This window comes from Anopheles ziemanni, chromosome X (genome assembly GCF_943734765.1).
Source record: "Anopheles ziemanni chromosome X, idAnoZiCoDA_A2_x.2, whole genome shotgun sequence".
In the NCBI taxonomy this organism is placed as follows: domain Eukaryota; kingdom Metazoa; phylum Arthropoda; class Insecta; order Diptera; family Culicidae; genus Anopheles; species Anopheles ziemanni.
The window spans coordinates 3956073-3978114 of record NC_080707.1 but is presented as its reverse complement, the minus strand read 5'-3'; the positions used below and the strand labels follow the sequence as shown (position 1 = coordinate 3978114).

Sequence of the window (22042 nt, the reverse complement as noted above, 5' to 3'; positions counted from 1 at the left end):
ATGTCTAGAACGCCGAACAACACGTCCGGGACGCCCACGGGCGCCAGTAGTGTGCGTCCACCAAATGGGGCCAGTCTACCGACGCGCGGCATGCCGACGGGGTCGCCTAGCGTCCGGCCAGGTCTCGCATCGTCCTCCGGTACGCCCCCGACATCCAACACCCTCCCTGGCGCGTCGAGTGGGCTAGAGGAACGCCTGATGGTGAGTACCGCAACCAGGTCATCACATCTGGGGGGGGGGGAGAAAGAAATTTGCATAGGCACCCATAAAAAGCGGAGGGCCGGGTTGTGGTCAGCGACTCGCTTCAGGACCGCTGCGGGTTGGAGTCAGTGACCCAGCTTATGGAAATGTGGTACCAACCCTCCAACCACGAGCTGGGTTCCAGTTTTGGTCCTGTGTGTCTCCGGCTTTGCTCCCAATGCGACGCGTTGTTATACTTATTTATATTTCGGTTTTGGCTGCGATGTAGGTCACCGTCCGCGTCCGACCACTGAGTGATTCAGGCGAACCGAACTGTATCCAGGCGCAGCCCAATAGGTCCCGGTCGCTGCTATTCGACGACGGTTCCCGCAACAAACCAAAGAAATACAACTACGATTGCGTCTTCGGTGAAGCTTCCACGCAGGTAAGGGCAGAGATAATCTACTTTTCGAAAGATAGACATTTCTAGTGAAGTCTGCTACACGGGCGATTTGTTGAGCCTTAGTTGAAGGTGTTTACAACACTTCTTCAAAGACTACACATCCTGAAGGGTTCATACAAGCGTAAGCAATAAAATACAGATCTGGTTTTGACCCGGAATATAAATCGGGTATTAGTGTTATCAGCCCTATCAGCGGGAACCCCCTCACACTGAATTTTGGTGCTCTACTTGACTTTATTTTGTTATTCTACCCTCCTGTTGACGTGCTGATCACCCTTTGCAGGAGGAAGTGTACGCGATTGCGGTGGCACCTCTCGTCCAGGACGTCCTGAACGGCTACAATGCGGCGGTATTCGCGTACGGTGCGACCGGTTCCGGCAAGACGCACACCATGCTCGGTCCGAACGTCAAAAAGCCAGCGCCGGGGACCGGCCTCAGCTCGCCATCCTCCGACAGCCCCGGCTCGGACACGCCGGGCAGTGCCGGAGGACAAGTCCCCGGGAGTACGCCGGCCAACATGGTGCTACCAAGCAGCGGGCTTATGATCCGGGCCGTGGCCGACATTTTCAACTTCATCGAGCAGCAGCCTGTCGGAGCGGATAACTTTACGGTAGGTAGCAGGCCTATCCGGGGAGCTCCGACGCACAACAGGTGCAGTTTCCAAGGAGAACCTCGTTCAAACAAACTGCACCTCGAGCGTCAGAAAGCTGTCGCACATTCTCGAACCTTAACCCTACTTTTTCAGCTTACCGACATAGTCAAACCATCCAGAGCTTCATTGTGGAGCTCGTAATGTATACATTGTCCGCCTGATACGTATCAGCTCCGTTACCGTAGGGTTATACATTACGGAGGCTCATTGTTGAAGGCTAATGCACTACAGCGTTAACCCCATGCTCTTTAGCTCCCTCCATACTTTGTATGGTTACATTAAATATTATATCGGTGGCAATTTATTATGAAGGTGGTTGCTGAAAAGTGCAGCACCAGCAAATGCCACTGACACTGACAGGATGATGGATGGACCGATCGAACTGTCTACTGGGCAGGACTTGGACTCTCCCTGGGAGGAGAACTGTCAAAAGGGAGTCAATTGAGCCTTCCCGTTGGCGTCAGTCTACTCCTTCAATTGCGTTTCATGTCTATCTTGCAGATATAGCCAAACATTAAATCCAAAAGAATCCCGATGTCTAGTGGTAGATATAGACGTTACTATAGGCTTATGAAGGGTGAGCCAAGTCGATTCCACATTAGAAAATTTGGAGTTCTGTTAAAAAACCAACCCACAAAAAAAGTCCAGCTAGCGCGAACCAGTTCTCTACCGCAAATATGTCCAAGAACTTTTAACCTTCAACCTCGCATACCCTTCGGCTAACCGCACACTCTCGGACGTACGGAAGCCTTGGTTTTGGAATCCAAAATGGGCGATGGCGTGGTTTTTTCAAAATCGCAAAAACACACTTAGCACGTGCGTTTAAATGGACTCCAAGGAAAAAGCCCATTGGACCTTTCCTTATCTACACCCCCTTTCTCTCCCCCATTCTGTCCTCCTTTCGTGAGGGACTACTATTTGTATCCATCGGTCGTGAACAGGTCCTTTTCCAGCGCTTCCAGTTTCTCTAGTTTCCTTCCGCCACGTGACGTGTTTGGAAAACTCACCGCAAAGGCGCAAACGTTCCACAGGGCCATGTTTGTGGCGAAAGTGTGTCCATTTCCACTCGAAAGCGCGCCCGTACCCCCCCGTTTTGTTACCCTTTCTTTCTAGTTCTAGTATGAAAAAAACGGGAACAACTTTTTGTGCCGCACACGTGCTTATGGTTGGGGGTTTAGAGGCGCGGACTCATTTCACTCGCTTGACGACGTTCGTGGTCTTGCCCTTCGCGTGGTATTCAGTTCCTTTTTTTTGTTTTAGTTTTATATGTTTTATTTACCAACAAACAAACGGCTCCCGATCGATCGACCAAAGCTAAAGACGTCAACGCCGCGTATAAAAAGGGGGGCAAGAACTGCGGTATTTCGAACGGGTGAAGGGAAAGCCTTGCGGTCCGAGCGTGTTAAGAATAGGATCGATTAATAATCGAAAGATCTTGACGCGCTGATAGGCACCGATCTGTTAAGTGAATGAAATGGACCACAGTGGCACAATAGCCGAGTAATCAATAACACTAGGGGGTGTCGACGTGCAGTACACCCTGGCGCTACCCTGGCGGAAATAGAGGCGACCTAGTGTTGTCGCAAGCGGTCATTCATTTTTGAACTGCCTTCTGAGCTCCTTCCAGCAAATGTTGTTGATATGGCCTTCGTGTGTTACTTTTTGTTTGCGGTTTGCATTAACCAGCTCAAAATTAATTAAACTTGTAAGCAAGACCATGAACGGACGGTCACTTGTCAGGTGAAGGTGGTTGGAAAACTCTCAAGAACCATTACCACCACCAGGGACCACCAAGGGACTTCCAGCTAGCGCTCGAGAGGACTATCCGAGACTCTGGAGAGGTGGAAACTTCGAGGACCATCTTCTATAAGTCAATCCAGATGAGACTCCATGAGAAAACTCTTCCACACGCAATACTTGCAGAGGCAGCCGAAGCTGCGCAACTATCTGAGTTCTTGTTTACTTTCCGTATGTGATTTAGAGGCGTCGACACGACGTTTTGGAGAGGATGATGCTCTGGAGGCCTTTTTATGCTGTGTGTGAGGAGTCTCAAAGGAAAGGAACTCGAAAGCTGATGGTCTTAGCCTCTAAAATACCAAGTTTTGGAGAAAGCTCCTCAACTTTTATCTTCACTGCATCGGGTTGTGTCTCGCAGTTATCTACTTTTTCCTTTAACCAACGATGTGTTTTGTGAGGTTAGGGCTAGTTAGACACACCAGCTGGACAGAACAGAGGATAGAAAAGGTATGGTAGGTATAAATTAAGGAAGTATAGCGTAGACGGAAGCTACCACCGGTCTCAGTGCACCTCAATAAGTGTCCAGCTTGGGGGTCTTACGTGTACGAGTACTTGCAGATATCGCTGTCCTACCTGGAGATCTACAACGAGCTGATCCGCGACCTGCTGAACCCGGGTGGGCCGCTGGAGCTGCGCGAGGACCACCGGGGAAACCAGTCGGTGGCGGGTCTGTCGGAGGTGACGACGGCGAGCCGGGCCGAGGTGGTGCAGCTGCTGCTGAAGGGTAATCGGGCGCGCACGGTGGAGCCGACGGCGGCCAACCAGACGTCGTCGCGCAGCCACGCACTGTTGAGCATCACCGTGCAGCACCAGACGGCGGCCGGGACGCGCCAGGGCCGCCTCTTCATGACGGACCTGGCCGGCTCGGAGCGGGCCCGCAAAACGAAGAACCGCGGCAAACGGCTGCAGGAGGGGGCGCACATCAACCGCAGCCTGCTGGCGCTCGGCAACTGCATCAACGCGCTCGCCGGCGGCGCCCGGTACGTCAACTTCCGCGACTCGAAGCTCACCCGCCTGCTGAAGGAGGCGCTGAGCGGGCGCTGCAAGACGGTGATGATCGCCCACGTCGCGCCCGAAGCGAAGCACCGGGACGAGACGAAGAACACGCTGGTGTACGCCGACCGGGCGAACCACATCACGACGCGCCTCCAGGAGCCGACCATTCTGGAGGTGGAGGCGGCCCGCGACGCCCTACCGATGGCGCACTACCAGAACCTGGTGGCGGAGCTGCGCGAGGAGGTCGGCCGGCTCAAGATGAAGATGCTTACCGAGCGGCCACGCAGCGGTGCCGCCCTCCAGCGCCAGCAGCAGCAGCAACAGCAGCGGGAGCCGGACCACCACCAGGACGTGGTGCTGCCTTCCAACGAGGAGCTGGTGAAGAAGGCCGAGCTCAAGTTCCTGCGCGAGCAGATCGTGCAGACGTTCAAGCAGCAGATGAAGCTGCGGCGTCGCCTGCTGGAGGCGGACAGCCACCTGCTGGGGCTGGAGCTGGATGCCGAGCGGCAGCACATGGTCATTTCGCACTGGCAGAGTCGCCAGGGCAAGCTGTACGACCGGCTGGACGAAGAGATGGAGGACGGTGAGTTCAAAGTTCGCTTCGGTTAAAGCGCCTCTCCTTACACACCGAGAGAAATAACCGTAACACCACTACGATGTTTTGTTTTTGGCAACATTTGTCCAGTCCAATGGTGCTATTTACAATTCAGAATTTCTTAACAACCAGATTCACTACGTATTGCTGAGGCCTATTAACTGTAAAGTGCGATAGCACAAACACGTTGGAATGGACATGTTGAAAAAGTTAAAAAAAACATGTTAGTGTTTACTTCTTCGTAAAGCAGAAGTCAAACTTGCTTCGGCGAAGGCGTTCGTTAAAATTGCACATTCACGTTTGCTAATCTTCTCCACTAACCCAGGTTCCGACTCGGAGGGAAGCTCCGCCCTGCGGTCCGCCTGGAGCGAGCTGGCCTCGATCGAGAAGGAAGTGAAACGCTACCGGCAAATACGGGCCACCACCGAGCACGAGCTGGAGGAATGCCGGAAGCGAGGGGTAGCACTGGAAGATGTAAGTCCCGTCCATCTTACTCTTGTGGAACCGTCTTTCACTCTCACTCTCCGTGCCCAGGAACTCCCCGAGCGCATCAGTAGCGACGAAGAGCGCGAACTGCTCTCCCTGCTGTGCCGTGTCCACGAGCTCGAGGCGGACAAGGTGTCGCTGCAGGCGGAACGGATGGCCCGGCAGGCGGAGTTGCGGCGCCGTGACCTACAGCTGCTGCGGGCCGAAAGACAGCGTCGCCTGTGCGAGGACATCATCAGCACGCAGCGACGGATCATAGAAGGTAAGCATGACGGGGCCGGACACTTTTGCACCGAACCAACCGGCTGTCTTTAACCCGCAGAAGGTAAGGTGGAACTTCCCGACGACCTCCGGGAGCTGTACGCGCTGTACCAGCAGGAGATACACGCTAGCACCTACACCGCCGGCACGCACACGGCCAGCACCGGCGGAACGAGAGGCGTCACGCTGTACGACACGAAGCTACCGCCGATTTTCGGCTCCGAGCGAGGGTAAGGAGCGCTTTCGGATACGGCCGAATCACACACTGGGACATCTTCCGTTCCTTCATTCTGTGCTCTTATTTTCCTTCCGGGCAGAATCTACTCGGCCGGCAGCTCCAGCTCGGGCTCGGAGTGGTCACCACCGTCACCCTTGCCACCAGTCGACTCCGAGGGCAACACGGTCAACCCGGACCGGGCAATGGGCCCCCCGGTCGGGCCACGGCTTCCGTCCATCAATCGGCTGCGGGATAGCTACGGCAGCACGCAGAGCAGCGCCTCGAGCGACGAGTAACTTCAGGAAAGCGCTCCTAACCATCAACATTTCATACTCAGTAACACACAGAAGGAACACAGAAACACACACCCACAAACAACTTTAGGCACACGGTCGAAACAAATCTTTAACATGTTATAATAATACGCACAAGCAACAAAGCCCTGATCGAACCAACTCATTGCATATAGTGAATCATGTAATAAAAAGAAAAACTCACATCGGCATACTATTCTTCTGTAGTACAAATCCTTTATGTAGATCTTAAAAGAGTTTCTAAAGCAACGATTGCTCCTTAAGCTATGTGAAGGGCTGCATGCTTCAACTGACTTTAGAACACGCTTAGCTTCTTTTGTTTGGAAGTTGTTTGTCACTCATGCACTTCCGCAGGAGTGTCAGCTGACAAATTCGCCGATGGATTCACCATCGCCATCAATAAGTGAACAAGCGGGCAGTTTCCTGGCGGATCACCGAAACTGGAACGACACGGCGACATACCGGGGTTCGGTTGCATTTACTTTCACTTCATAATACTCAGCAAGCCTTAGCACATTAGCTTCACGCGATATACAATGCTTTTCCATCTGTGTGTATTCCGGATGAAACCGGATGCTTACCTAACCTACTGCCGATTACACTATCCGATACGATGTTTATGAGTACGAATGTAATATTATACGCTTTTATACTTAGTCATGAACCCTTTCGCCTTTTGTCCCCTCGCTGTTCGTAGCTTATTTTCTTGTACGATCTAACCGAATGAGACGAAACGGAAACGAAAAGAAAACGTAACGCACCACATCGGCCCGATTCGTGTTGGCCACGTTGGGACAATTAAATGCAGAAGGATTTTAAATATAAAATAGAGCTCGTATATGCATGTTAAACTGATGCACGATGAGTGTGCATTGCAAAATAAACCTACTTCCCACTGCGACTCACTTCTTTTCCAATCGGGTACTTGTAATCGTAACGTGCAACGAAAAATTAATGGGGTAAATAATGTTGGGATAATTAAGCTAGTCGCGAAATGGAAACCCTTTCCAAAGCGGTACATTTTGATTCGGCCCCGTTCCAACCGCGGAAGTGCGCCACTATGCTTATAGAAATCCAACGTTATTCTCGTTGGTTCCTCCATTAGACGCACGGTTCGACGTAGTTGCCGGGGAAGAGTCCGGTCACACCGTCCATGACGCCCTCCCACCAGCCGTCGTCGTTCTTCTTGAGCACGTACAGCACGGAGCTCTCCTGGAAGCTGAGCTCGTCGTCCTTGTCGGCGTAGTAGTCGTAGATGGCGACCACCTTCTCGATGTAGTTCTTCGGCACCCAGCCGGGTAGGTTCTGATCGTCCGGCACGATCGGTGCGACCAGGCTGCTCTGGGTGTTACGCGGACGCCCGAAGTCGGCGTGGTCCGATTCTTCTGGCGGCGGTGGAGGCGGCAACGGCGGTGACTGCGAGCCCGGACGGGGCATGTTGCGGCTCAGCGTATGCATGCCGATATGACTGTGATCCGGCATCTCGTGCGCAACGGTCAACGGCGATGGTGGGGCTGTGGGAAAGAGGTACGAAAGCAACATACACGGCGAGTTAGAAGATAAGTAAGACGAGCTAAGGTGAACGTTGTGTGTAATGAAAGAAACTGGTGTTGTTAAGAAACATTCAGCAACGTCAATATTGAATTAGTTGACGTATCTTAATTAGAGAAAATGAAAGAACTAGATGAATTACTCTAGCTATTCATTGTTGCAAGGACATAGGTCCATATGCATCGGTTCATAAATAATTCAATGATGTATCATATTTAACCAATGATTAGTTTACAAACAAACAAATACAATAACCTCGGATAATCCAAACCCAAGTTTATCTTCCGCGAACGGTTCTTTAGACAAAGAGTATCGAAAAATGATGATTCTATTCTATTTCACACTCATCAACACTTACGTGGCATGCTATTGCGTTCCTCGAACGTTGATTGATGCTGCGTCACCGGTCCGGACTGCATCGGATGCACCATTCCGATTTGCGGTGGGTGGTGCATCACCACCTGACTCGGTGGCATCGGCAGCGGAAGCGCGCTGTAGCCGGGCCCGCGTTCACCAGCACCACCGCCGCCGGATGTGCGTCTCGGATGACCAACGGGATAGTTTGGTGCGTAGTGCGAGGGAACCTGCGGTGGCACAACGACCGGCGGGGTGCGATACTCGCGCGAAGCTTTGCCGAGTGTGCCAGTGTTGCTGACCGCCTTCCCGAGCGTGCCCGTGTGGCCGGAGTTGCGTTGCATTTGTGGAGGCGTCGGTGGCTTGGTTGTCGGTGGCGGACCGACCGACACTGCCGGCGACATAGTCGACTGGATCGAGCCCTGGCTCGACACGCGATGCTTCTTTTGATTGTTGTTCATCAGTGCGATGCCGTGACCGACGTCATCCAGCAGCGTGTAGTCGATCGGCTTGCGCACGTACTTGATGGGCTTCTCCGGGTTGAGTGGTGCGACGATCTTGTATTGGCGCGAGCTGACCTTGTTCGCCGTCAGCACGCCGATCTCACGGCGGGCCACCTTCTCCTTGTGGATCATCACCGTTTGCGAAATGTGGTTCATCTGCGACTCCATTTCCGCCATCTGCGTTGCCTGCAGATCCATCAGCTGTAGAAAGTTGTACGCCAGCGTGTTGATCTGGTACGCGACGCTGGCCAGCGATTGCGTGGTGTAGTTTTTCGTCTCCTCCAGCGATGCCTTTTTGTTATCGGAGCTGCCGGCAAAGGAATGATTGGTAATTCATTAAGGTTTGCGAGTGTTAAGCATGCAACTTAAGTCCATGCAAGTATGTAGGGTCTCTTTCGGTAATGCTAAGTAAATTATGTTCAGTGTGATACGACAGCAATGGGTAAACTTCAGCAAAACAAAACATTGCCTTCAAAATAATGCCTTCATTGTGCTACCATGTATTTCATCCCAAGCGAACCTCCCTGTATGCTTTCACCAGCTCCCAGGCCCGACTTAACTAGAGCGTGTAGCTCGGTGAAAACAGTACACCAACACCCCAGGGGGGCAAATCATACGCTTCCCTCGAAAACACCCTCGCCGGATCTAGTTAGTGCAGCTCATAATGGGCCGCAATTATGTTCCCACCGGACATTATTGCCGCTCTGCTACACGAGGGGGTGGGGGAGAGATCACAGTGAATCACAGGCAGGCGAAGATCGTACCAGAACCGAACACGCCCAAGAATAATGTTGTGGTTTCCCTTACCGATAGTAGGTATCCTCGCAATACTCGGCCACACGCTCAAGGTTCGAGTAGCTCTCCTGCAGATTCTTTCGACCCTCCGGAATCTCGGTGCGAATGAGCGTGATCAGGTCATCCATTTTCGTAGTGTTTCTTGTTATCGTTGCTTGATGCTGTGGCTATGATGGGCTGCCCAACCGCACGAAAGGAATACTCAAACACTACTTCGCTACACAATCACCATACAACGTAGATTGAAGAGCAGGCAGTCAATTGATGTGCAATCCACTTAAAAATAACTTTAGCTATTGATTTTCGGCTAGGATTTTCGGTCCAACTACCTACTGAAACTATTTTCTTCGATAAGCCTGCAGCGACCACCACTGATGACAAATGGCCAGGCCCTCCTGGAGAAAACTGTCAAATCTTTTCTTGCAGTTTTTGACAGTTGAAAGATGTACACCAATTCAAAATATCGGTTGAAGAATGTAACTTTTGTAATTTACATAACTTCTCCCATACATAAACACTGTTCACAAAAATACGTGATCACACTTTTACCATTTATGCAAACTTTTAGACAAGAAAAATGTTGGCGTATGCTGAGGAATTTAAAATAGCAACGAAGTGTTTCCAGCTACAGATTTCCCGCACAAAATAAAGCGGTTGGTTCAGGTAACGAGACTTTTCACAGCAGTTCACTTTTTGAAACATTATTGGACGTACGAGATTTAATTCTATCATTGCGAGACAATATTGAGATATTACAATTTAGAAGCCTCGCTAGAAAGCAGCCTAGAAGTATCTAATCTCACCTTCAAGCAATGTTGTCCCAGGTCAGGGATAGGAGTTTTAGGTTTTGGGTGCTCCTTGCTGCCTAAAGTTTCTTAAAGCATAGTTATTTATTTTTCTAATAATATATGAAAGAATGTATGTACTTAAGTAAATTTATTGATCGAAAATAAAGCACGAACTGTCGTCTAAAAAACGGATTAGATATCCAATAATTTTTGGTTCTAAACATATTCATCATCATTGAGAGGGTCGAACTTGCATTTCTACTTTCCTGATGTTTTTTTCGGATCGTTTTGCTTTGGTAGAGGAATAAACTCGCGATCACTTTCACGCAGCACGCCTGGCGGGAAGAATCCAAGCAATGCAGTCGCATGTTCTTTCAGCAACTTTATCCTTTCTTCTTCAATAATCAAATGTCTTCGTTTTTCTTCCTCTCGCTGCAGGTTCTCCTGCTGTACTGCCAGCTTTACATCCTCGATCCGCTGTTTGCGCCTTTTCTCTAAGAGAACCTGAACGTTCTGTCTGTATTCGATCATCTTTCGACGGCGTTTTTCGTTCGTCATTATATCGATACGATCGTTAGCGGCCCAAACCTTGATCTGCTCGGCCTGGAAACGTTTTTCTTCCTCAGCTTCCACCTCTTTTTGACACTTTATTTCCATAAGCTGACTTTCGAGCGCCAATCTTATTGCGATCCTCTTTCGAACATTCTCTTCCAAATCTTTTATTCGCTTCAGCTCGTCCTTCTCCTCCGTTTCTGCAATATACAGCTCTTGAAGCATCTCTTCACGTTTCCGCTTTTCCATCTAAAACAAAACCAAAGAATGCTGAAATGTTCAAAAGGAACACAAAATAATGTCCATACCGTTTCTTGCTCCAGCTTTCCAATCATAGCATCATTGCGTTCTTCTCGTTTTCGATCCATTTCCGCTTTCTGCTCTATTTCTTTCGCCTTGAGACGATCTTTCTCCTCTCTGTATTTTCTGATTCGATCGTTTTCTTCTTGCGCTAGCAGTTCTTGTCTAGCCTTCCAGGTCTTTTTGGCCTCCTGGAAGTACTCCATTTCTTGACGCGTACAATTTTGTTGCTCTAGCTTGCGCTGAATTTCTTCCAAGTGTTCGTCCTGTATTTTCTTTACCACAGCATCTAGATGCATTTTTTCTTTAAGAAATTCTTCGTACATGCACTTTTTCGCATAGCGAGCTTCTTTGATCTGCTCCAGTAGCACCGACCGAAACAGTAGCTTTTCGTTTGCATCGGCAATCTGCTTGCTCTTCATGTACTCAACATTTGCTTGCTGAGCCTCTTCAAACTCTCTCTTTTCCTTGCAGACCTGAATCCTTTCCGCATTCTTCCGTAATTCGGCCTCGGCCAACTGTGCCGCGATGCCCTTTGCGACGTAGGCTGCTCGAAGTTTTGATTCAAGCTCACGCAGCTCTTGATTCGATTCACGCAGCTGTTGTCTTTGCTTTGCTTCGTTTATTTTCTGACGGTTTACCTCATGTAATAGCTGGGTTTGTTCTTGGTCTCTCAGCAACTGTTGTCGTCTGAGCGTTTCTGCATCTTTTCGCTTTTGCTGAAGCTCCTGTTCCCGTTGCCGTGCTTGTTGCTCTGCCTCCTGTCTTTTCCATTGCTCGAGACTGTTTCGCTGAATTTGATCCAAATCTTTCTGAAAGTTTGCGTTGAGCCGGTTCGACTCCACAGCTCTGCAGAATGCAGATTGCTTTAGCTGCCGTTGTTTTTGATTAGCTGAATACTGTAAACCAAATTAAAACCATGTTAAACGTGATGTGAAGCTGCAGCAGCAAATTATACATTACTTACCATGATGGGCAAAGAACAAACGAATCAACCAAACAATACAAATTGATCGGATAGTATCGAACAGGAAACTATAGCAACGGTTGCGGTGGTATTTGGCGGCGAATTACGCTATAACAAAAGTACATGTAAAACACCACTATTGGAGGAATTAACTACAAATAAAATGTCTAACAAAGTATTGCTAATAGAGCTTTTACACAAATATTACAACTTAAGCTACCAATCTTCGTGCTAATTGAAGCAAAATAAAACAGTTTTAACTTGAAGTTTGTTTACTCAAAACAAAAACTTGAAATGACAGTTCCTCCAGATGACCGTCGTGTAGTGTCAAACATAAAAAGCGGCCCGTTGAATAAGCCGGTAATTTCGAAGCGTATGAAAATTAACTGCAACGCCGCGTGATATTGGTTTTAACCATAAAAGAATAATCCGTAATAAACATAAGATACAAAACAAAGTTTCCGAAAGCAAAGAAGAAACATCACAACACCCTGATTACTGATTCACCGAACTTCCCTATCCAATAATTTGAACTGCGAGAGAATTGATTGGAAATACAGTGCTTTAGAAATTAGCTCTATATGATTACTTGATTATGATACAAGACTAGTTTATTTTCCTTTTAGTGTATGAAACTGAAAGCGTCGAAGAAACACATGGTGGAGCGAGCAAAATCTGTTTCTTTCAACCCTTCCTCAACGACGTAACCATTAAATAAGTACATTCCTACGTTTGGACATTTATTGTGAACACCTTTTTCATAATAATATTTGTAAAGCAGTACAGTAGATCGCCTTCCTAGAGATGGAAATTGATGGGATACAGTGCGTCTAGACACAGGATCTTGTGTCGTTATCGTGTTTAAGAATGTAGAAAATAAACTTGAAAAAATGTGTCCCTTCGTCGCATTATACCTAGCACTTATCATCTGGTTTTCTCATGGAAACGGAAAGAAATTACCCTTACACCTACGGCGTGACACTTAAAGCCGTGAGGCGGTGGTGCGTGTCTGGTGGTGAGGTGATGAATGTTTATATGCAAATCGTAGCCATTTTCACGGCGTGTACTGTCCTTGGCTTGTAATGTACGTGTTTCCTCCTCGTTTCAATTGCCTCCGCATGAAGTAGTTGGAACACCTAAGCTCTCCTCTTTGTGTTATATGATTAAACAAGACAAAAGCCATAACTATCTATTTCCACGAGCTGCAAATTTAATTACACCTTTCACCCTCGCTCCGCTTTCCTCACTATACCTATGTTACTTTCCATTGGAGCCGCCGAATCAATTTAGCTCGAATTACACTGATGCATGCGCACCTGCGGTCCTGAATGCCCATCATCGTCGTCATCGTAACGACGCTGCTCCTCTCGTCGTACCGCAACCTGTAAATGAAGGATCAATGAGAAAGTCAGAAAAAAACAATTGTTTGGTTTGTTAGCAGAAAAAGAAATATATTATAAAAGTTACGTCATTAGTATCAACCAAAAGCTAGAGCAAAAGACCAACATTGTTACATTTAAAGAAGTGAAGAAGTGGCCACTGCAAACTATTTAGCTTTTCACCCTTTGTTGCGGAGGAATTACTGAATTGAGTTACATGTACAGTATGGAATCCAGCGTTTACGATATCTGCACATTATGGGAAGGACGAGTAGGAGCGGTTCTCGATAATTTGTCATGATAAACGATTATGTAAGATATGGAGTTACGTAGAGATGTGCAAACGAAATGGCAAAATGCAAAATACTAGATACGAACCGCGCTAGGGTGGATCTATTATTAAGATTAGGGTGGATATATTATAAGCAAGACTAGTGCTTACCATTTCCACGTACTCCGGATCCTCCGGTAATTCGACTGGCGGTGGCGGAGGCAGCAGTTTCCTGATTTCCGTTGCCGTTTCGACGGGCAGCGATTCGGGGAAGGTGACGAGGAACTGGATTAACAGCCGCCCCTTATCACTGGGGGTTTTAACGTATGGCATACCTTCCCCGTACACGCATTTGTATCCATTGTGTTTGATCACCTCACCCGGATTCGATTGAATCAGCAAGTCGCGCCCGTCGAGCGTCTTAACCACCTTCTGGAATCCGCAGAGTGCTTCCGTTAGCGTAAGTTCCATGTTAATGATCAGGTCATTGCCAAGACGCTTGAACACTGGATGGGGTTTCTCTTCGAGCACGATTACAATATCACCCGGCTTCATGTCCGGCTCCTGGTCACCCTCGCCCTGCAGTACTATCTTCTGCTCATCCCGCATGCCACGCTGCACCTCGATCATAAGCATTTTGCGTACACGCACTGTCTTGTGTCCGTTGCACTCACGACAGCGGTCCTTCTCGTCCATCGTCTCCCCCATGCCACGGCAGTTGCGGCAACGCTCCTCGTACTGCTGCACCAGACCCGGCGCAATCTTCTGGACCTTCGTAATCACACCCGTGCCGCGGCAGGGCGTGCATTTGTGTACCGCACCCTTCTTACCGCCAATACCGTCGCACATATCACAGATGACATTCTTTTGCAGGGCCAGCTTGCGCGTCGTGCCGTTGTACAGGTCCTCGAGAGTCACCGTCATTGGGTGGATCAAATTTTTCGCTTGACGCTCACGCTTTCTGCACCGACCAAAAACAAATAATACAATTAGCCATTTGCGACAATCCTGCGGGACTTGCTTGCTACCCACCGTTCGCCACCGAACCCGCCGTTGAAGAACATGTGGAAAAGATCCATCGGACTGTGGAAGTTACCTCCACCGCCGGCACCACCCTTTTTGATAGCCGCCTCGCCGCCCTCGTCGTAGATGGCTTTCTTCTCCGGATCGGACAACACCTCGTACGCCATCGAGATCTGCTTGAATTTCTCGCCCTCATTCGGGTTCTTGTCCGGATGGTACTTGAGGGCCAGCTTGCGGTACGCCTTCTTCAGCTCCTCCGACGAGCAGCCGGGCTGCACGCCGAGGATGTCGTAAAACGTCGTCTCGTATACCATATTTATTCAAACGCTTGCTTTAATTTTGTTGAAAACCCTATAAAGAGAACAAACAAACATGATGTTTAAAATATAGTAAAACCTGGATACGTCACGAAAACAAAAGCCCGATTCGAGAAACTTCACGAATGTGCCATCGGCAAAAACTTGACATGCAGAACTGGGTACTGGTCGAACGCCGGAAAACGATTCTCTTCTTTACATTGAAAGTTATTGTAAAACAGATAATATTCACTAAGGTGGACGGACAACCGAGAACGAAAAACACATTTACTAGGTATTAGAATTTACTGATTATTACAGCCGAAGCATAAAAATCGACCAGCAAGGTTAGGGTTTCGCACGATGAGCAATTTGTGTGGATTGCATGTTAACAGCTTTTTCTCAATTAAACGCCTCACCGGATAGACCGAAAACGAAACATTTCGATCAGTCAGGCCTTCTCAATTATAGAAATGGCATGGTGGAGCATCAGGCTTTCCAGCAGTATAAAAAAACGCGCAAGCAAAGGCATAGAAGCCCCATGGCCGACAACAGTATAGAATTTGCATAGCACCAGTCGTTTGAGCTAATAATAGATTAGCTGCAAAACCATTTAAGCGTCCCTTCTAGGGCTGTTACAACGGGACATCTTTCAACTACACTATACTTACGAGCAATGTTATTTTACAAGTTCGTGCGTTTCAGGAAACTAATCACTCGAGCACAATTGCTTGAATGTTCTCTTCTCTTACCGGAATCGTCCTTACGTGCGTTCCGTATGTATGTTCCGATCGCAACTGATTCAGCACGGTCACTCGAGGGAAGTCCACGGAAAGTTCTAGAATTGTGCAGAACAACTGACAGCCACGATGTTTCGTTGACACGAGGGTACAATCTGTGCACACTGCGTTTAACAGGCAATGACACTAAACTGAATGCCATAAATTGTACCGGCACTATGGGCGTAGGTTAGCAAAAGAACACCGAATATTTGTTATCCAAACAATTTCTGAATAATAGAACCCAAAATTCTTTTCTTGGCGGATTATAAACAATTGGGTGCCTTTAAAAAAACAATAGTCACAATTCACTTGTAGAAAAATTCTAAAATATAGTACAGGCTAGCCGTGCGGTAGCAATGGGGCTCACCACCCCGACGACGTGAGTTCGAATCCCAGCCGAGACCGGGCAGACATGACCAACATGGTCGTTACGTCAAGAAAGAAGAAACGTATGACATACTTAGTTTGTGAGAGCAACTTTCTTAATCGTTGCAGTTTGTGCGGCCCACAAAAGGCACAATTTCCTAGCAGCATTTTGCCTGCAAACTTCGCTAATCGCTCGCGTCATGTACCCTATGTTTGAATTTAAACCACCTCGACAGCGTAAAGTCTTTATGGCAGTTGACAAACCGTGTATAGCAGAAACGATGACATTTGTCAGTTCGTTCAACAAACAGCCGTCATCGAGTGAGGCAAGCATTCTGCCTGCCAAAGGTGTGTCGGTCGTTTATACAGCCACACCCAAATAGCAATCGAGTGAGTCGTTAGCAGGCGTCAACATCGGAAACAATAAACGCCAATGATAGCCTAACCGTGGCTTGCTATCATGGCTTTGTATTTATCTCGTTTAATATTATTTTGTGTGACGCTGCCAATATTGTACTCGTACGGGCAACAGAGCAACAATGTCTTGCGCGGTAACAGCCCGTTCTACGAGGAAGCGGATGACTACCTGAAGCAGCAGCGATCGTCGAGCGGTATAGACGACATCTTCCTGCGGACGGGCGGTGACCGTAAGAATATTGATGACTACTTCTGTCCGGAGTACTGGACTGCGTTTCGCAGCACCTGCCTGCGCGTGCACAAGTCACCGCGGAAGAGCTGGTTCAACGCGCAGAAAATCTGCCAGGCATACCAGGGCGATCTCGTCAGTGTTGACACAATCGAGAAGCACTCGTTCGTCGTAAAGCTGCTGGACCAGGATGTAAGCAAGCAGAATCGCTACTACATCTCGGCGCGTCAAGTGTCGCCCGGCAACTGGGTTAACGCGGACAAGAGCCAGCTGATTGCAATCGAGGACGCGATCAACTACGAGGAAAGCATTGAAGCGAGCGATGAGTTTCAGTCGTACTTCGAAGGCAGCAAGAACGTGATCGAGAAAGACGACCAGGATGATCCGCGACGGTTCTACCAGTCTGATCGCTACCGAAACCGCAACTACCTACTGCTCGGCTTTAACGGCCACAAAGAGAAGTGGCAGTTTCATCCGGTGTCCGGGGAGGATCAATTTCTCTTCATCTGCGAGTCGCGGAATCTGTACAGCGCGGACAATATGAAAACGCTCCTAGAGGACCAGCGGCAGTACGACTATGGGCTCGAGCAAACCGACCTCGAGAAGATCCCGCGTGGACCGTACTTCATTAGGCAGCCAGTGGATACGACCTACGACACGGGAAAGTTCAAGATAACGAAGGACGTTACTATGAGTTGTTTGGCCGGCGGGTATCCCACGCCCAAATACACCTGGTACAAGGAAGAGTACGTGAAGGATAACCTGACGGTCATACCGATTGATCCGCTGAAAAACGCCCGCCATACGGTGAGCGGCGGCAATCTGATCATCCACAACCCGTCGCAGAATCTCGATCAAGGTAAGCATCTGACTGGGCTGGGTGCAGTCGTTAAATATCAATTAACATCTTTCATTACCACTACCTCCCCATGACAGGAACATATCATTGCACCGCGCAAAACATCTACGGTAAAATCATTTCCGAAAGTGTGCAGCTCAACTTTGGCTACATCCTCGAGTTCAACCTACAGCGAGCATCGGAAAAGGGCGAGGAAAACTGGGGTAAGGCGCTAGTATGCGAAGAACCACAGCACTATCCGGACGTGAAATACTACTGGTCGCGCAACTACTTCCCGAACTTTGTGTACGAGGATCAGCGCGTGTTCGTTAGCCACGACGGTTCGCTGTACTTCAGCTCGCTGGAGGTGATGGACCGCGCGAACTACTCCTGCACGGTGATGAGCACCGTCAGCGACACTGGCCGAAATGGTCCGTTCTTCGAGCTGTGGGTTTCACCGTCACCGCACTACCAGGATCTCATCTTTGCCAACTCATTCCCGAAGGCGTTCCCGAAAGTGCCGTTGGCGGGCAAGGACGTACGACTCGAGTGTATGACGTACGGCTACCCGGTTGCGTCGTACAACTGGACGCGCCGGAACGGCCAGCTGCCGCGTCTGGCAAAACTGGAGAACTACAATCGCGTGCTGCTCATACAGAACGCCACCGTGAATGACAACGGCGAGTACCTGTGCACCGCGAAGAACGGCAAAAAGTCGATCATGCAGAGCATCTTCCTCAATGTACAGATGGAACCGAACTTCACGATTCCGTTGCGCGATCGGACGAAAGATTTCCAAAGCACCGTCTCGTTCCTGTGCGAAGCGTTCGCGATGCCGGACGTCAACTACACCTGGTACAAGAACGGCGAGCTGATGGCGGAGGATGGCCAGGACGCGAGATTCAACAAGGATAAGTACACCATACAGGACAATCTGCTGAAGATAAACTATCTCGAACCGGAGGAGGACAACGGGATGTACCAGTGTAAGGCGACAAACCAGCTAAAGGGTGTGTACTCGGCGGCACAGCTGCGCGTGCTCAGCATGAAGCCGTCGTTCAAGAAGCGCCCGCTCGAGTCGGAAATCTACAGCATTGCCAATGGCAACACGACCATCCATTGCGAACCGGAGGCGGCTCCGACGCCGAAGATCGTCTGGAAGAAGGACGGCAACGTGATCGGTGCGGGTGGCCACCGGAAGATACATCCTGGAACGGGGACGCTCTTCATTTCACCGACGTCGCGTGACGACGAGGGTACGTACACCTGCGTCGCGACCAACACCCAAGGCATGGCCGAGTCGAAGGCGCGACTGATCGTGCTGCAGGAGCTGCGCTTCACCGAGCAGCTGCCCAGTAAGCTGATCAAACAGATCGGCGAGCTACTATTCCTGCGTTGTGAGGTCACCTACGACCAGCTGCTGGACGTGGCCTTCATCTGGACGCACAACGGGCAGCTGCTGAACGACTACGGGCACGAGTTCGAACAGGTCGCGTCCGGTTCGGTGGAGGGCAATCGCATCCGCATCCACTACAACACGCTCGAGGTGCACAACATCACCCTGGTGGACGGCGGCGAGTACGAGTGTATTGCCAAATCGTCGGTCAACCGTATCGTGTCGCGCTCGACGGTGCTCATCCAGGGTCCACCGGGAGCACCCGGTGCGGTCAAGGTGCTCGACATCAAGCGCACCGAGGCGCTGCTCGAATGGACCAACGGCAACGACAATGGTCGCCCGATCCTGTTCTACAACATCCTCGGCCGCACGACCTGGAACCGCACCTGGGTGAACGTGACGACGAACGTGGTGGCGCAGGAGGCCGACCGCTACAACGGACGCCGACAGGCCACCGTCACCAACCTGACGCCCTGGTGCAGCTACGAGTTTGCCGTAGTCGCCGTCAACGATCTTGGCATCGGTACGCCCAGTCTTCCATCGCCCGTCTACAGCACGCAGAAGGACCGCCCGTACCTTGCACCGCGCAACGTTGGCGGTGGTGGCGGCAAGATCGGTGATCTCACCATCACCTGGGACCCGCTGCGTCCCGACGAGCAGAACAGCATCGATGTGCACTACAAGGTGTTCTACCGATTGTACGGGCAGCGCGAGTGGGCCAGCGAGGAGCTGAAGCGCCAGGGCAACTCGGGCAAAGCCGTCATCCACGTGTCGGTCGACAAATACTACACGCGCTACGAGGTGAAGGTGCAGGCCATCAACGATCTTGGCGAGGGACCAATCAGCGACCCAGTCGAGATCTACTCGGCCGAGGACATGCCTCAGGTTGCGCCACAGCAGACTATAGCCCGCAGCTACAACTCTACCGCACTGAACGTCACCTGGCAGGCGGTATCGCAGAACCGCGAGACCATCCGTGGCAAGCTAATCGGACACCGGGTATGTATGACTACTCTCAAAGCTTGATATCGTCCAGGAGTGTATTTATAACATTCTGTTAGAATCAAAGATGAGCGTGCTTCTCTTGCCTAACATTCTTTTGATGTTTCCCCCTTTCGCAGCTGAAGTACTGGAAAAAGGAACACAACGAGGAGGACTCCGTGTACTACCTATCGCGTACCACCCGCCCTTGGGCGCTGATCGTTGGCCTCGAGCCGGACACCTACTACTACGTGAAGGTGATGGCGTACAATGCGGCGGGCGAGGGACCGGAAAGTGAGCGCTATCTCGAGCGTACCTACCGCAAGGCGCCACAGAAACCGCCGTCCTCGGTCGACATTTTCGGCATCAACCCGTCGACGATTCGCGTTACTTGGCGGTACATTGCGCCGTCCCAGGACGAGGAGCCGGTACAGGGCTACAAGATACGCATCTGGGAGAAGGATCAGGACATGTCGAGCGCCAACGACACGGTCGTGCCGATCGGCAAAAAGCTGGAGAAGTACATCGATAATCTCACACCTGGTAAGCTGGCGAGTCTCGCTGTTCCCCCTTTCACATTGTCTCATCTGAGTTTAATCTGTTTTTCCACTTGGCACAGGAAAATCATACAACCTGCGTGTGCTTGCCTTCAGTAACGGTGGCGACGGTCGAATGTCCAGTCCGCCTATACAGTTTCAAATGGGTAAATAAGCGTTACTTTTCATTTATTTAGCTTTGGTAGTTTCGGTTCTTGTTTATCCCCCAACATATCTCCATTAAGGTGAAGGCAAAATAATTGATTTTGTTTACTACTTCGACACGTAAATAAAAGTGCACATAGAACACACGACACTTGGTGGTTTCGTAACAATAAACACCAAAACCCATCAGTAAACCACTTTTAATTAATCATTTGTCTTTGTTTCTGTTGCAACTTCGGGTGCGCATTATTGGTTTTTGGTTATTTTTATTCTTTCTCCCTATTTTTACAGGCATCACCCAATCGCCCTTGAACAATTCCAACAAGATGTCCATTCCAATAGTATTACTAGTAGTATTGAGTGTATTATGTTATGTGTCGACTAGCCAGACATATACGCTCTAAACACACTGCACCCCATTAGTGCAGAAACTGTCCGTCGGATCTGATGCTGGTGAATCTGTTTACTACACCTTGTTCGTCCAGTTAGTTCTTTACATTTTTTTTTTGTTTCCACCGATAGTAGTTAGGAAGGAAAATTGCCAGCGAATCTCAGCGCGAGGAAAAGTGTTATCGACGTGAAACGTGTTTGACGTTAAGCAGGCGTATGCATACCGAACAGATGCACGGAACGAAGGTACAATAAGATAGAGCAGCATGAAAAGAGAAGGTAGTAGCCTGAAGGGAAATGGCGTAGCAGAGAATAGCAGATTAAGTATTTACGACATTTTATCAACATCCGTCCTTAGACATGTAAGAGGAACAACAAGCACGAATCCGTCCTTTAGAGAAGATTGAGCCATGTATAGTGAAAGGAAACGTTTACAAACAAATTCTAAAATAAAGATAATAAAAACTAAACACACCATACACAGACTTTCATTTTTCAAATAGATGCCACTATGCAAAAAAAAATTCTCGAACTAAGTGATGAGGTCCCATTTTTTAATGAACCATGAAAGCATGAACGAAAGCGTCAAATGTTGTGCTTATATTAAAACCAAGAACGAGGATTCATACCACTAATTGAAAGACCTTCTGGTTTAAATTTAAAGAGCTCATATCAAGTCAATGCTGTTTTCACTACTTGAAAACAATGCAAAGGATCTTCCTTCCTTTAAAAGAAAATCATCAAAAGTAGTTTAATATAAAAATCAGAAGCAATTCAGATTGAAAAATCAATAAAGGATTGTTTAAGTAAAAAAACACTCAAGTGCTACAACGATTTGATGTTGCAACTTGAAAAGATCAGAGCCGTTACATTCATGTGACAAACAATAGCGTAGACGCAAGAATCTCGTGTGACAAACCGAAACCGCAAGGAACCTAGTCTTGGGCATCTTCGCGCACTTTTGCAGTCTCCATCATGGTGAGCGCAGTCAAAACTGTGATAGTGTGTGTAAAGGAGTCTTTCTGTTTTTCGATGCCAATTGGTTTGCGTCCATCTTCGCCCAGAAATCCCCAAAAAAACATAGTGGATCACTGGAAAACGATGGGTTCTTGCTCCCCCTCCAAGTATAGAGGCATCCATGCGTTTGAGGAAGAAGATAGGACGGCAACAATGGGGAGGCAAGAATCTTCGGTTTTCTCCAA

General features: G+C 49.1%; 5 protein-coding genes across 5 annotated transcripts; 2 read left to right on the top strand and 3 right to left on the bottom strand.

The window, feature by feature from the left end:
- Positions 1–5943, top strand: LOC131290571 (kinesin-like protein KIF19). The gene is made up of 8 exons (XM_058319728.1): positions 1–201; positions 470–625; positions 927–1253; positions 3651–4671; positions 5009–5157; positions 5218–5431; positions 5492–5660; positions 5748–5943. The coding sequence occupies exons 1-8, from the start codon at positions 1–3 to the stop codon at positions 5941–5943; spliced, it is 2433 nt and encodes an 810-aa protein (XP_058175711.1).
- An 865-nt stretch (positions 5944–6808) lies between these two features.
- LOC131290668 (abl interactor 2) lies at positions 6809–9461 on the bottom strand. The gene is made up of 3 exons (XM_058319831.1): positions 9177–9461; positions 7871–8676; positions 6809–7475 (listed from the first exon to the last, which is right to left on the bottom strand). Exons 1-3 carry the CDS (start codon positions 9290–9292, stop codon positions 7063–7065), a joined length of 1335 nt encoding a protein of 444 aa, XP_058175814.1. The 5' UTR covers positions 9293–9461; the 3' UTR covers positions 6809–7062.
- Positions 9462–10210: 749 nt separating this feature from the next.
- LOC131290568 (meiosis-specific nuclear structural protein 1-like) lies at positions 10211–11774 on the bottom strand. The gene is made up of 3 exons (XM_058319726.1): positions 11763–11774; positions 10813–11703; positions 10211–10753 (listed from the first exon to the last, which is right to left on the bottom strand). Exons 1-3 carry the CDS (start codon positions 11772–11774, stop codon positions 10211–10213), a joined length of 1446 nt encoding a protein of 481 aa, XP_058175709.1.
- A 716-nt stretch (positions 11775–12490) lies between these two features.
- Positions 12491–14790, bottom strand: LOC131291387 (dnaJ homolog subfamily A member 1-like). Its single transcript, XM_058320590.1, has 3 exons — positions 14454–14790; positions 13593–14382; positions 12491–13153 (listed from the first exon to the last, which is right to left on the bottom strand). Exons 1-3 carry the CDS (start codon positions 14756–14758, stop codon positions 13058–13060), a joined length of 1191 nt encoding a protein of 396 aa, XP_058176573.1. The 5' UTR covers positions 14759–14790; the 3' UTR covers positions 12491–13057.
- A 1558-nt stretch (positions 14791–16348) lies between these two features.
- On the top strand, positions 16349–21288 carry LOC131290565 (contactin). The gene is made up of 5 exons (XM_058319723.1): positions 16349–17393; positions 17471–19767; positions 19890–20292; positions 20369–20452; positions 20742–21288. The coding sequence occupies exons 1-5, from the start codon at positions 16349–16351 to the stop codon at positions 20852–20854; spliced, it is 3942 nt and encodes a 1313-aa protein (XP_058175706.1). The 3' UTR covers positions 20855–21288.
- Positions 21289–22042: the final 754 nt, after the last annotated feature.

Coding starts and splice junctions, on each gene's coding strand:
- LOC131290571 (XM_058319728.1), top strand. CDS start 1: ATGTCTAGAACGCCGAACAACACGTCCGGGACGCCCACGGGCGCCAGT. Junction 1,254..3,650: donor TCGGAGCGGATAACTTTACG/GTAGGTAGCAGG, acceptor GAGTACTTGCAG/ATATCGCTGTCCTACCTGGA. Junction 5,158..5,217: donor GAGGGGTAGCACTGGAAGAT/GTAAGTCCCGTC, acceptor CTCCGTGCCCAG/GAACTCCCCGAGCGCATCAG.
- LOC131290668 (XM_058319831.1), bottom strand. CDS start 9,292: ATGGATGACCTGATCACGCTCATTCGCACCGAGATTCCGGAGGGTCGA. Junction 8,677..9,176: donor TGCGAGGATACCTACTATCG/GTAAGGGAAACC, acceptor CTTTGCCGGCAG/CTCCGATAACAAAAAGGCAT. Junction 7,476..7,870: donor GGAACGCAATAGCATGCCAC/GTAAGTGTTGAT, acceptor TCTTTCCCACAG/CCCCACCATCGCCGTTGACC.
- LOC131290568 (XM_058319726.1), bottom strand. Junction 10,754..10,812: donor GAAAGCTGGAGCAAGAAACG/GTATGGACATTA, acceptor GTTTTGTTTTAG/ATGGAAAAGCGGAAACGTGA.
- LOC131291387 (XM_058320590.1), bottom strand. CDS start 14,758: ATGGTATACGAGACGACGTTTTACGACATCCTCGGCGTGCAGCCCGGC. Junction 14,383..14,453: donor GGCGGGTTCGGTGGCGAACG/GTGGGTAGCAAG, acceptor TGGTCGGTGCAG/AAAGCGTGAGCGTCAAGCGA. Junction 13,154..13,592: donor ATCCGGAGTACGTGGAAATG/GTAAGCACTAGT, acceptor CTTCATTTACAG/GTTGCGGTACGACGAGAGGA.
- LOC131290565 (XM_058319723.1), top strand. CDS start 16,349: ATGGCTTTGTATTTATCTCGTTTAATATTATTTTGTGTGACGCTGCCA. Junction 17,394..17,470: donor GTCGCAGAATCTCGATCAAG/GTAAGCATCTGA, acceptor TCCCCATGACAG/GAACATATCATTGCACCGCG. Junction 20,453..20,741: donor GCCTATACAGTTTCAAATGG/GTAAATAAGCGT, acceptor CTATTTTTACAG/GCATCACCCAATCGCCCTTG.